Source organism: Monopterus albus, unplaced genomic scaffold (genome assembly GCF_001952655.1).
Source record: "Monopterus albus unplaced genomic scaffold, M_albus_1.0 scaffold88.1, whole genome shotgun sequence".
Classification (NCBI taxonomy): domain Eukaryota; kingdom Metazoa; phylum Chordata; class Actinopteri; order Synbranchiformes; family Synbranchidae; genus Monopterus; species Monopterus albus.
The window spans coordinates 1,322,519-1,335,998 of record NW_018127968.1 but is presented as its reverse complement, the minus strand read 5'-3'; the positions used below and the strand labels follow the sequence as shown (position 1 = coordinate 1,335,998).

At 42.8% G+C, this 13,480-nt stretch overlaps 1 protein-coding gene across 1 annotated transcript in view; it reads left to right on the top strand.

The window, feature by feature from the left end:
- map2 (microtubule-associated protein 2) overlaps nucleotides 1-13,480 on the top strand; it is a 75,809-nt gene that overhangs the window by 51,546 nt on the left and 10,783 nt on the right. Inside the window, exons 7-17 of the mRNA XM_020607690.1 lie at nucleotides 322-396; nucleotides 2,682-2,897; nucleotides 4,517-4,798; nucleotides 5,878-7,916; nucleotides 8,163-8,793; nucleotides 8,905-9,132; nucleotides 9,329-9,466; nucleotides 10,487-10,548; nucleotides 11,834-11,978; nucleotides 12,448-12,504; nucleotides 12,793-13,100. Of these exons, the coding sequence (XP_020463346.1) occupies nucleotides 322-396; nucleotides 2,682-2,897; nucleotides 4,517-4,798; nucleotides 5,878-7,916; nucleotides 8,163-8,793; nucleotides 8,905-9,132; nucleotides 9,329-9,466; nucleotides 10,487-10,548; nucleotides 11,834-11,978; nucleotides 12,448-12,504; nucleotides 12,793-13,100 (4,181 nt within the window). The remainder of the gene's footprint in view (nucleotides 1-321; nucleotides 397-2,681; nucleotides 2,898-4,516; nucleotides 4,799-5,877; nucleotides 7,917-8,162; nucleotides 8,794-8,904; nucleotides 9,133-9,328; nucleotides 9,467-10,486; nucleotides 10,549-11,833; nucleotides 11,979-12,447; nucleotides 12,505-12,792; nucleotides 13,101-13,480) is intronic.

Genomic DNA, 13,480 nt, shown 5'->3' with positions numbered 1-13,480 from the left:
GTTGGTCATATGACCAAGAGGGCTTTGCTTTTTTGGGAACATTGCAATAAGTGACAATAACAAAAGATGATGGATGAAAATACTTGACTTACAAATAAAACCAAATAGCAAAATTAAAAGGGAACTCCAGAGATTTTACACATCAAAGTCTGAGTACTACTACATAAGTGAAAAATTTAAATTATATAAAGGTCTGTTTGTTTTTTGGGGGGGCTCAAGAGGGAGCTGTGCAAAATCTGATCAACTGCCTCAGGTGATACTTGAAGCTAGCGGCTAAAGGCTACATTATTCCTCCCGCCTTTCTTCTGTCTCCCTTTGCAGTTGAAGACACCACCAATTTGCCTCCGTCTCCTCCACCCTCTCCTGCTGCAGAACACTTTGCTCCTCTGGAACAAGGTAAGGCCAAGAATATGAGTTGTATTTGTGAGAGTATTTCTCTAATGGAGGAGTGTGTACTTTCCTTTTTTCCTTGGTTGTTCTCCAGTCTTCTGGAGGTTTGTGATTTCCAACACACTGGGGTACGGATGTGGGTCACTTCTGGGGATATTCTTAAATCTCAGCCCCCCCCCAAAACCACACATTAAAACCCATTCAACAGACCTGTACATACCACAGTTAAAAACAGGACCATGGTCTTTATTTTTCAGATATCACTTCCTTCTGAAATCCTGCTTCCTCTTCCTCATTGTATACCTGGAACAGATACAGCTTTTTTTTTTCTTCATTGTCATTCACCATTTATCTCTAAAAGAAAGAAGGGTTCACGTGCATGATCGCCTTGTTGTACTAAAAAGTGTTTTTTATTGTCTTCTTTTCCCATTTCCCTTTCTAATCTCCATACCTTGCTGTATTCATACACACTAATATGACAGCCAAGTTAGGCAACCATTCAATTTCTTGTTGTTTGTCTTTTCACTCGAATTATCCTAAGTATTGCAAGCCTAATCACAGTTTTGCATTTTCTTGTCACTGTCCACTGTCTTTTTGTATGTCCTTGGCTGTGTCTACAGATCAGAGTTTTGTTTCATTTAAGCAGGTAAATTCCATTGATGGTCACAGCTACTTTTTCAGGGGAGACCTGAAACCATACTCGCAAGCATGTTAGCTAGCCTTGTGACATTACAAGATTATGAATGCCATCTCAGAAATGGCTGAAACTACATACTTTATATTTAAAATCTACAGCAGAATTTGTTTTCTGCCTTTGAATTTTGCCTTTTAGCACCGTTTGTTTCTTTGACATCGACATTATAGTGTACAGAATGCAATGGTTTTTGTGCAGCTGCCTGCAAGAAATGGTTTCTCATTGCTTGGCCTTTGTTTGTATGTCTGCCCAGTCTGCAGTAGCTGGAATGTAAAGAGGAGAGTCTGTAGGTGGGCCAGCCATGCACCCAACAGAGATGGCCACTTTTGTTAACACTGTGTCACCTGTACAATATGTGAAGTAAGACTGTTTTTAGATCATAGAGGTTAAGTCCTCGTGTGATCCATTTTGTAGAGTGGTAAAGAGCTTTAGATATTTGTGTGTTTTTGTATCTGTGTACATGCATGATACAGAACAGCTAGGCACTGATAGACTTGATCATCTCAGTACCTTTAGAGGTGGTGCTGTTCTAAATCTGACCCTTTGAGCTATACAGGCTTTTCCATGTGTTTGAAAATGATTATTTGAAGGTGTCTGACTGGACAGCTGTTTGACTGGATCCAGAGGTTTGTTTGCAATGGCAAAACACACAGGTTACTTTATTTTGTTGCTGCTGATGTGGTATTTCTTATCTGTTATCAAGGTTTAGTCATTCATATGTGAAGCAGTTTGTATTGATATTTCTCTCCAGTCATTTTGCTGGTCTCACAGTAAGGCTGGCCCTAGAGCTTGGTCACTTTTCAGTTGCTTGTCACTGTCTTCCTTGTCAATGTCCTGTGTGTGTTACTGTATGTTTCTCTTGCTCCCAGTCAAGCTTCAGTCTTCTTCTTGCATTCCCCTCTCTGGTGACTCTCTGTTTTTGTCACCTGTTTTAAATTTGTAATTTTTGTTATTTTCTCTTCTCAAGCTTTATCTACCTTTTCACTGCAAAAAAAAAAAAAATGTCCACCTTAAAATGACACAGAAGGATTTCTGAAGTAAAGAATTTGGTCATCTTGTATAATCTCCTAAAAATTGAAGGACGACAGCTGGATCCACCTGAACTACGGATTAAGTTCTGTATGACCTCCCATTCACTGCAGCATTTTCTTACAGCTACAAATCCCAGCTGAGGGGCTGAGCCAAAATACTGTAAAATAAATAAATATAAATTACAGTATAAATAATTGTGGTAATCTTTTTTTTTTAATTTAAGATATTATGCTTCTATGACTAAACATTTTACTTTTATTTTCCAAACAAAATCTTTGCACACAAAGCAAACGATGCTGAACAGTGTTTTTATTGTTGTTGCTGTAAATAGTTTTAAAAAATTCAAACAAGTGAAAATAAGTGTCAATTGTTGACCAAATTTGTAAAAACCCTTTTTCAGAGACAGTATTAAGTTGGATCATCTTTAAGATGGACATTCTTTGGCGTGTTCTCCATTTTTTCTTCTTCCGCTTCCTTTATCTTTTTCTTCCTCTTCACTCTCTCTTTTAGTCTGCGTGTCCAGATTTCCCTGCAGTTCTTCTCCTTGTGTCTGTCTTGTTTGTAGATGTAGGGGATGAGGAGGAGGCAGGCCCTCTCCGCCGCTTCCAAAATTCTCGGGAGAGGTGCAAGTTCCTCGCCCCCTCCATCTCAGTTTCCGTGCCCGAGGACGACCCCTACCACTCCGACGAGGAGTACTATGAGCACCCATTGTTCAGCCCAGAGTGGACGCACTCAGGCTCTCGCCCCACAGGGCAGGCTGTGGCTTTTAGACAGATTGAAGGTGAACCACGCATGGTTCCTCTTTGCCATTTCCCCCTCCATCTCCGCTCTCTTTCTTTCTCTCCTTACTCTTTTTAACACCAGTTTCCTCTTCTTCTGTGATTTGACCTCCTCCCTCCCTCCCTCCTTCCGTCCTTCCGTCTCTTCGTCAGTTCGTCTCTTCGTCCGTCGTTGTGCGTGTTTATGTGTCTTGTGATGTGTGTTTGCTCGATATCTGAGCAATTCCATATTTGTTTAACAGTCATATTTAATTTCTTTTAAATTTATTTCACCCAAAGCCATTGCTACCTGTGGTTGTCATGCCGTTACGTCCAACACGTAGTAGTTGTGATGTCTCTGAAGTAGGACAATGTTTTTGTGGTTCTTTCAGTGAAGATATTACACTACATTTCTCATCAGTAAGACCACTTGACCCACAAGGATGACTTTTTGTACATGACTTAAGGCCCAGATGGCTTTTATAAAGAGATACTGTGTGACACTGATGAGCTCTATGCACACATTTCTCTACCAGTCATCTCCCAGAGTGTTTTGGTTCTTTCCTCAAGACAACCCCTCATTGCTTTAATTATGCTGTACCATGTCAAACCCCTACACTCATCCTTACCTACTCTTACATGCACTGTGGCAACAAGGAGGACTTTCAGCTCCACACACTCACCAACACATACACCCACATACAACAGTCCAAACTAAATGCTTTTATTGTCTTTAAAATACAAGATAAAGGACATACCGTATGTTTATTTCCCCAAAATGTCGATGGAACCTAGGACCTCGGCGTATTTAAACTTATAGTGGACTACACAAACGCACGCGGCCTGCTATGTTATCTGCCACTGTCAGTCCACAAAAGAAATGTAATGAGTGTGTCCTGCATTGGGAAACTGTCTGTGCTTATATAGTGTATACAGAGATCATCCAAAATATATCTAATGGAAACAGTAGTTTCACCAAATCTTTGTCTTATGCAACAACATCAGCTGCAAAGCTGATGAATAGAATTTCTTAAAACTATGCAAGAACTCTAAACATTACACAGTTATGGCTGCTGCAAAGCTGGATGCCCGACATTGACCATTAGACGGTTAAAAATCCAGTCCGTCCTATGTCAAGAATCTAAACCCCTCTGCTTCTTTCTTGCAGACTGCAGCTCATCCTAGTTGCTGTTTATTTAAGAGCCAGAGATTTCAGAGGTGCTCCAAAAAGAAGTGCTTCTATACAATACTGCCATGTTAGGCCGTACAGTGTTCCTATTCACTCACAATATGTTTTAATTTTCCTTTAACAAACTTAGCCATCAGTGGTAATGGTCAGTCTTGGTTGCAGACATAGTGTGTGCAAGTGTATCATTTTTGCAAAACAAATTCTCGACTATTGAGTAAATACTGATAGGAAACAGTGTGGATATTATGAAAAAATAATAATAAAACAAAATCAGCTCACATGCAACACTCTGTAATGTTGTTGTGATGTACCTGTATGTGTTAACAGGTAAACACTTTAGGTCATCTCTTCCCAGAGCTGAAAGTATCCCATCATAAGTTGTGTTCTCACATAACCCAAGTCTGTGTTGCCTGTAGTCTTAATGTGTCCCCCTCTCGTCCTGTTTTGGAGAAGAAGAGACCATGGAGGCTCTTACAGCTGAATACGAGGAGGAGGTGGAAGAGGAGGAGGAGAGTGCAGAGGCAGCAGAGTCCGAGGCAGCTCTTGATGAGCAGCAGTGGAGTGGGGAAGAGCCTGAGCTGGACAGCCCCCAAGCTGAGCCCTTAGAGCAGGCAGAGGCCATAGACGAGGCCCAGGACCTAGACCTGGAGCTGGCCGAAGCAGCTAGTGCTACTGCAGAAAGCTCTAAGGACAGAGAGGAGGAGGAAGCAGAGGGCGAGGAGAGCCCTGAGAGAGGTGCGTCCTGCCCTCTGCTCTCCCTGCCTGCATGTTACTGCATTGTCCAATGTATAAGAATGGCAGATGTGCCTACAGGGCACCTAGAAGCATATAACATAAGCATTGTAATTCAGGTGGAATGGCAAGTAATCCTACCTGCGCTCTGCTGTGGCTGCAAGGCAACACAGGCTTGTTGGTGAAAAGAGTCCCATTGTTTTTTAGCTTAACCTGGTTGTACTTTGTGTTATCATTGTGCTTGCATTTTTCTTTTTCTTGCTGGGGTTTTGGGAGCTGTCCATTTCATGTTGGTATGACGAAGCATTGCTGAAGCATTGCACTGCTCTTTTCTTACCTGCTAAATGCTTACAGGTTTCTTATTATTTTTACATGTGGCTCGGTGCTGGTATGCCAGTGCTATGCAATAAACGTGGATCGATCATATTATTGCCATAATTCTGTATACCGAATTTGCAGGGGATTTTGTTTTGGCTGTCTCATGTTTAGTGTGTTATAGTTGCCAGTAGAACCATATAACATCAAATGCGTTACTTTATTAGCAAAGTTCAGAATCATTTGTGTTTTTGTTTGTTTTGTATTTGTCACTGTTAGCGGGTGACAACGTACAGCATTTCTCTGTCATTCACCAGCAAGTCTCTTTCTAATGGTAATCTATTTGGTGTTAACAAAACTGTGATAGATTTTAAGTGGACAAATTTTCAAAACAATTCATTGTACTTGCAGAGAATGACAGAAATGCTGTTTCTTTTTGTATCTGATGTTTTGAAGAGTCGCATGGATATCCATTCCATCTATTCTTGCTTGTTTCCCATAAATCAGTGTCACAGTTTTGTCATGCCGACTTCATCACATACCATGCCATTTTGTCATCTATCTGTGACTTGGTGGATCCCATCATCTTGCCGTACTTCTTCAGTGATGGCCGTATCATAGCACTGTAAGTTTCTGAGGACAGCTTTGGCTGTTTCTGTGATAACGGCTTTTCCACTTCCTGCCTTAATACATATCTCACTCGCAGCATGCCAAAGAAATACTTTTCTATGTTGATCAAAACAGTGAACTTATAGATGTCCTTTCAGCTTTGAAGATGGAGTCAGACAACCAGGCAAGTGGGTCCATGAGCCCAGACAGCATTGAATCGGAGAAGCAGCCGGAGGAGATTTTTGAACCCCAGATTCAAGGGTTCTTTGCTGGTGAGCGAGTTGTACCAGAGAGCCCCACCATGGATGTGCCGTCCTTTGTACCTCCAAATGTTCAAAACCAAGCCAAAGAGTCTGCCACATCACTCACACTTCAGCCTACATATGGTGAGCCCATCACAGTCTCAGAGAAACAGCCATCAGTGGAGGTGGTGGAGTTCAGCAGCATTGGCTCTCCTTCTGCGTTCTCGTCGATGAATGCCAAAATTCAAGAAGGAGACTCGGTGAGAGATGCTGGAGACAGATCTGGCATGTCAGCTTATTTTGAAACATCAGCCATGGAGGTTGATGAGACTCCTCACTGTAAGGGTGAGGGTTATTACGAACTTAGCAGAGCTGGTGAAGAGAAGAGTACTGTTGATTCCAGGTCACTCGGGTCACTGTCTGAAGCCCAGGATAAATCTGAACCTAAAAAAAGTACAGCTGAAGAAACTAGAGTGTTCACGGTTCCTGACAGGAGTAATGAATGCAAGCTTTCCCCAGGTAAACTGGCCTTAGAGCAGAGAAGTTACTCACTTAACATCACCATTGGAGCAATGGATCAGAGTGGCCAAGGTAAACCTAAGAATTTCTCCCCATTGGCAACAGACATCATGTCATACACTAGTGGAAGTCTAGATGATTCAGCAGACTACCTCCCAGTCACTACACCTTCCATGGATAAGCCTCCATCCTTCCCTCCCCTGATCCTGGAGACTGCCGCTTCCATCACTTCCGATTCCTCATCTCCTCCACTTGCAAAGGCCACTGAACCAGTTTCAAAACCCAGCCCTGAGCCAGAGTCGCCAGAGTCACCCCAGTCCCCTAAGAGCAGCTATAAAAATGACACAGTGATGGCGCAAGATTTGCCGGAGATGCTGGACCTTGCTAGCAGTCGTTCCAGACTGGCATCAGAAAACACTGACCCAGAAATTAACAGAAGAAAGTCAATTCAATCTGATGTTTCTGCCTTCGCTGATGACCCTATGGCCAGCCTAGTGTCAGGGGAACGGAGTCCTGGAGCCAGAAAAAGTGACAGCCAGCTGGAAGAGATGGGCTATTGTGTGTTCAGTGAATATTCTGGGCCCATGCCATCCCCTGCAGATGTGTTCAGCCCTACAGCTGCTTGTGTAAAGGGCTTCACCCCCTCTGTCCTTGAAGAGAAAGTGGCTGAGCAGGCAAGGAAATTGGCAGTCAGAGACACATCGATGGAGGACGAGAGGCAGCCATCAGGGCCTGTCGAAGTCACTGAAGAAAAAGGGCAGAACCACACAGAGAGAAAGGATTCAGCAGAGGAAAAAGACGAGGAGACTGCAGATGGTCAACTGAATAAACCTGTGAGTGAGCAGGAGAAACCACCGGTTCAACCAAATGAGTCCTTTGTGACACCAGTAGTCACTGTGACTCTAGAAGAAGGTGGGAGGTTAGTGAGTGACTCTGAACGACAAGCCAGTGGTGAAGGCTCAGCATCAGAGACAGAGATCGCTGACTATGAGAGGCAGATCCGCAAATTAGAGATGGAGGACAGACCTCTTAGTTTGGAGGAGGAAAGAGAACTGCAGGAGCTTCGAGAGAAAGTGAAGCTGGTCCACCAGGAGGCCTATGAAGAAGTGGATGCTGAAGATGTGTACCAGCTGACTGGTGTGGCCAAGGACCGAATTGCCAGGCCTGTCAAGACTTCACCTGCTTCATCTGTGGAGAGCAACATTGATGATGACAAACTTCTATCCCCAGTGCTCTCACCTTCCAAACTTAAACAAAGAGAAATTTATGGCTCCCCAAAGAGAGCGGCATCGCCAGTGTTAGGAATAAACAAAGAGGATAAAGAGAAGGCGGAGTTGGAAAGAAACATTAGAGAAGAACAAGAGAAGGAAGCAGCTGAGAAGAAAATGAAACAAGAGAAGGAAGCAGCTGAGAAGAAAATGAAACAAGAGAAGGAAGCAGCTGAGAAGAAAGAAAAGGAAATGAAAGAGAAACAAGAGAGGGAAAGGAGAGAGAAAGAAGAGGCAGAGAGGATACTGAGGGAAGAACAAGAAATGAAGGAGAAAGAACAGGAGATTAAAGAGAAACTAGAGAAAGACAAGAGGGAAAAGGAAGTGAAGGAGAGAGAGGAGAGAGAGCTGAGGGAGAAAGAAGAGAGAGAGAAGAAAGAAAGAGAAGAGAGGGAAAAGACTGAACAAGAGGAGAGAGAAAGGAAAGAAAGAGAGGAAACTGAAAGAGTAGAAAAAGAGTTAAGAGAGAAGGAAGAGAGAGAAAAGATTGAAAGGGAACTGAGAGAGAAGGAAGAGAAAGAAAAGATTGAAAGGGAACTGAGAGAGAAGGAAGCGAGAGAAAAGGTGGCTGAGGTGGTAATAAAAGAGGAAGAAGCCGAAAAGCCTGTGGAGACTGAGAAGGGTGAGGAAGCAGTGTCAGGAGCTGGGGCAGCAGTAATAAAGGAGATCCCAGAGACTCGTGGGGCTATCGAATCAGTGGTGACAGTGGAAGATGATTTTATCACTGTGGTGCAGACCATTGATGAGGCAGAGGAGCCGGGACACAGCGTTCGTTTCTCAGCTCCACCTGAGCCTGAAGCCCTTTGTGTTGCTGCCCAGAAAGATGAAGAGGAGGAAGAGGAGGAGTCTGTGGAGTTGGCCCAAGAGGCAGACATGGAGGCTGCCAGTCTAGAGGAGGTGGGTGAGGTGGATGTTTCTGAGACCGCTGCCTCCCCTGAGAAGGAAGCCAAACCCATAGAAACAGAAGGACTGACAGAAAGCTACGATCGAGATGAAACCACGATGGATGACTCCATTCTGGACAGCTCATGGGTCGACACACAAGGTGAGGTCTTTCTGATGCATTGTTCCTTAATAATTTTCCCTTCATCCCTTCTTCTCCTTTAAAGAACCAAATTAAATAGTTTAATGGTTTTCCTGCTTTGCTACCCTGCAGATGATGATAGTGGTATGGTAACAGAGCAGATCGAGCCTTTCCCCAAGGTGCCCAGCCCTGTCAAAAAGCCTGGTGTGGTCAAACAGAAGAAGCCAGAGAAACAGGAGAAGCCAGCCAAACCAAAGGCCAAGGGAGGGCGGGCTAAAGGTCGAATCTCCACACCAGAACGCAAACCTGCCTGCAGAGAGCCTGTCTACATTCCCAGAGACGAAATCAAGAAGAAAAAAGGTTTTTGTTATTGTGTTTTCATTTTTATTTCCCATGGTTTATTGCTTACCTGTACAGTTGCTTGTATATTTTACTAATACAGTGATTTGAATCAGTTTTTTCAACAACTTGGATAAAGGGATTTTTTTAGAATAATATGTTAACACAATTCAGCATCAGTCTCTGCTTGTTGTTGTTGTTTTCTCTGCTAATGTAGCTGTGATAAAGAAGACTGAGATTACCAAAAAAATGGAGGCTCAGACTCAATCCCCATCCCAGAAGAGTGTGATGAAATCAGCGGTCCGCCAGGCCCGCCCCACCCAGCACCACTCCTGCCCCAGGAGGAGGCCCACAGGTGACACATTGTGTTGGTCTGTCACAGTCACCAGAAGATCAGTGTCCACTGTCATCTTCCATTTGATTTTGACTTCCATTTTGTGTTAATAGTTGTAGTGATTTTGTTTTTTGTCATGTGGGTTTCTTTGTATTTGAATAAAATAAAAAATGATTAACTGCCATAATAGTTTCCTTTGGTTTCAGTGATCATTTTAGTTTTGTTTTCAGTGTGTGTGTGTGTGTGTGTTTTCACATTCTGTTTCTTAAAGAGTAACCTGAAATGCACTGTTTCACTGACATATTCTGCTTGAGTGTTTATTCGAGCGTTCAGATGTGTGCGTCATGTATTTGTAACAACACCAAATAGGTATTTCAGAGTACACTTGCACATCACTATTGCAAGATCAGAAAAAAAAATGAATTCATCTGGTGATAAGTTGCTCTTTGTTTTCATCATTTCCAGTAGACTTACTTTTCTGAGTTTGTAACACTTTTCTAACTTCTCCAGTGTTTTAAAGAATTGCATATCTACTCCTCCACAAGTTCATTTCAACCTATGGTTGCCAGGCAACTAGTAAGCCATGGTTTTGCTTTATGTGCTCAAAACTATATAAAGACTCTTGGCTCTAGAAAGATGTTGCTCTGTCCCAGAGGCAGTTAGCACTTCATTTTCCCCTGACACTGAATTCTGTGTCACTGGTGATAAAGGCCCAGTATTCTGCTGCATCACCTCAATTAGATTATTTTCCAGGGTTCTCTTACATAGTACAAAATTCCCCATTCTGTTTGATATCTTGCCAAATTGTTGCCGTATGCAGGGGCAGCAACCTGCTCACATAGAACATTTGATTTGCTGCGTGTCTTATGCATATTTCCATAATTATAGCCAGACAGGGATGAAAATATGATGGTAATCTCCCTTAGTTGAACTTTTCAAAGGCCGTTACTTCTTCTCCTTCAATGTATGAAGGTTAACAGGTGTTTTACATTCTGAGTGTTTTTATTTACCTGAAATTCTGTTTCTTTCTTGGTTCCTCAGAGGCCCTGCCAGACTGTCGTCAGCCTCTCAGCGTTGCAAGACAGTCTCGTGACAGAGCATCGGTGAGCATACACCTCCAGGCCAGTAATGGGACAACTAGCACCAGAGCCTCTCAGAGAAATACTATATCAGGACCTTACTGGCAAAGACTCTGAGTGACGCTTCAGCCTCCAGAAAACTATACGTGCCACCATGAGATCTGCTCTTTCATAGTTTTTAGCTTTACAGATTCCAAACCACTGCTTCTTGCTACCAGCTGCCTAGTGCATCTTCAGTGCGGACACTAAACACAGGATTACTTACACTGAACAATTATCTCTAGATTTAAGACTTATTAAAAAGCTAATATTTTTCTCTTGTGACTTCCAGATCACCCTGATCAAAACAAATTACATACAGTTGAAGCAAGTTTACTCCCTGCATGAAAACCAGTGCACTGAGTTTCTGATTTAATACCACTTTAAGTTAGCCTTTGTGTTTCATGAAAAATATTTATGTTGGTTGCTTTTTCTGTTTATAAAATCCTTGGTTTTGTTGCCCTGTCTAATGAGTGTTGCACAAGTAGAAAAGACAGATCCATTTAGAATGTTTTTTTCCTGAGTGGGTGTTGAATCACCTTGTGACATTTCTCCAGCGGCTATGGTCGTGACTTCATTTTACTCCTCCACCATGGTAATGACAGTTATTGTGTCTAAAATAACACAGTTTCTGCATTTCTTAAATGTCATGTCATTAGAGCATACATGTGTTAGTGTGTTCTGTCACTCTGGCTCCATATTATATGTCACTTTTCATTTACACATTCCTTTTACAGTGTTCAAACACATCTTTTACTATAGTCTGTCCTCTAACTCTTGCATGGACATGGTGAGCAACATACTGCAGGTTCTGTGGTGTTTTTTTTAAAGATGCACTTAATTGTGTTCACAGTGAATGTGCATGAATGCCTAAAAGATCTAATTTGATCTCATTCTTCATCTTAAAGGATACATCAGATCTTTTGCACTTTTTTCACCACTGTTTTGTCACCCTGTGTCCTGTGTTTGGTGCCATGCTACTCACCCACCGGGCCCCATCTCAGTGCCATGACCATTGTTTGCCACTAACAAAGATCCCCACCTCCATATCCAGAGTGGCCCCCTCATTAGATAGACTTCACCCATCTTCAGGAGAGCCTCGAGGCTCCCTAGTATTACAGAGGGTCATAGCCAAGGTATGTGGATAGTATAGCGGTGGTCTAGCTGCACGAATTCTGGAAAGAACATAAAAACATATTTGATTTGCATTGCCCACGTAAACCTGAAAAACAAATCACAGCCTCTTTCTTGTCTCTGGTGTGTGTGCCAGCAGGACGGAGGATCACAAAGCCCAGACAAGAGGTCCTCTCTGCCGCGACACTCCTCTGTCCATACTCGCCGTGGGCACCATGACCAAGAGGAGAGCTCCACCTCCATCACCAGCTCGGGCTCTACAGCTCCCCGCAGGCCCACATGTAGGCTGCAGCTCCATGATTCAACTCATTTTACAGAGGAACAGTGTTTATCAGGCATTAGGCAGCCTAAACCCAACCGCCCTCAAAGCAACTGATGCGACCAATATAAATTTCCAAAAGCAAAATATTTTGCCAAAGCTGATAAATTATTTGAAAGTCAGTGTGTTACTCCTCTGAAAAGTAAGTTGAAGTTCAGTTTATCAGAGATAATGTTTTAATTATTTTAACAAGTTGGAGTTTTAGTGCATCAATGTACAGTATAGTAGTTGAAATTTTCATAAAATATCTATTTTATCTTTGTTTAAACCAAAATAAACTGTATCTTACTTCGCTCATTCTGTGCTGATACCATAAGCTTATATTTCTCCTGTTCATCTCATTCTCCGTTTCATCATAACCCATTGCTTTTTGGTCAAATCCAGGTGAATGCAAACTCAATCTTAAGCCTTTCCTCTTTTGCCCTCTGTAGCATTTCGCACTGAGATGAGGGCAGAGCATAGGACAGGACGAGCCCCTAGTATGACAGGTAGAGGGGATTTTCTCTATCACTGTGATACTAAAAACTTTTGCTAGTGGACTGCTGTGATGGATTGCATTGGGTTGTACCGGTCTGCTTAATAAACTTTTCACTCAGTGGATGTGGTAAAAGGTTTTAATAAGACACTTGAAATAGTCTGTACTTCTGTTTTAACACAAAGCATCTGTATTGCAGAGTTTTGTTACAATACAAATGTTAAAATAGTCTTATGACAGTCGCTGTGATAGGACTTTATAGTAGAGCTCCAACTTTGACCATCATATTTCTTCCGACCAGTTACAGAATCAATACGTTCCCATTCGGCTCGCAGCGGCCACTCCACCCCACGCACACCTGGCTCCACAGGTATCACCCCGGGGACCCCTCCCAGCTATTCATCATCATCGAGGACCCCTGGAACCCCTCGCTCCCTCAGCTTGATCTCACAGGAGAGAAAGGTGGCCATAGTCCGCACCCCACCAAAGTCTCCTGCAACCACATCCAAGCAGCTTCGCATTATCAACCAGCCGCTGCCGGACTTCAAAAACATCAAATCCAAGATCGGCTCCACGGAGAATATCAAGTACCAGCCTAAAGGAGGACAGGTGATGCTTCTCCCACACTTCCCTCAAAGCGTACTGGCAACTTAATTATTTTTTCCACCTCTTGCATTCTCATTTTTAGTTTTTACTTGTTTTTCCTGGGCATCTCTGTTTTACTGTTGTTCTCAGAGTTAGATAGAGTCACTGAATAGTTACCAGGAAACATGCAGACATAACAGCCCCCTGTTAGGTCCTGATACAGTGCATGTAGATATAATTCATGTACAAAGAACCTTTATGATCCTACCAAAACTACAGCCCTACAGTTTTTTCTGATTTGATATGCTGATTTCCCACAGCCCCTGTCTCCTACCTATGTCACATTCATTGTCTTTTTTTGGTCTGTTAGATACCTCTTTTCATTGTAAGTCTTTCAGTCTTCC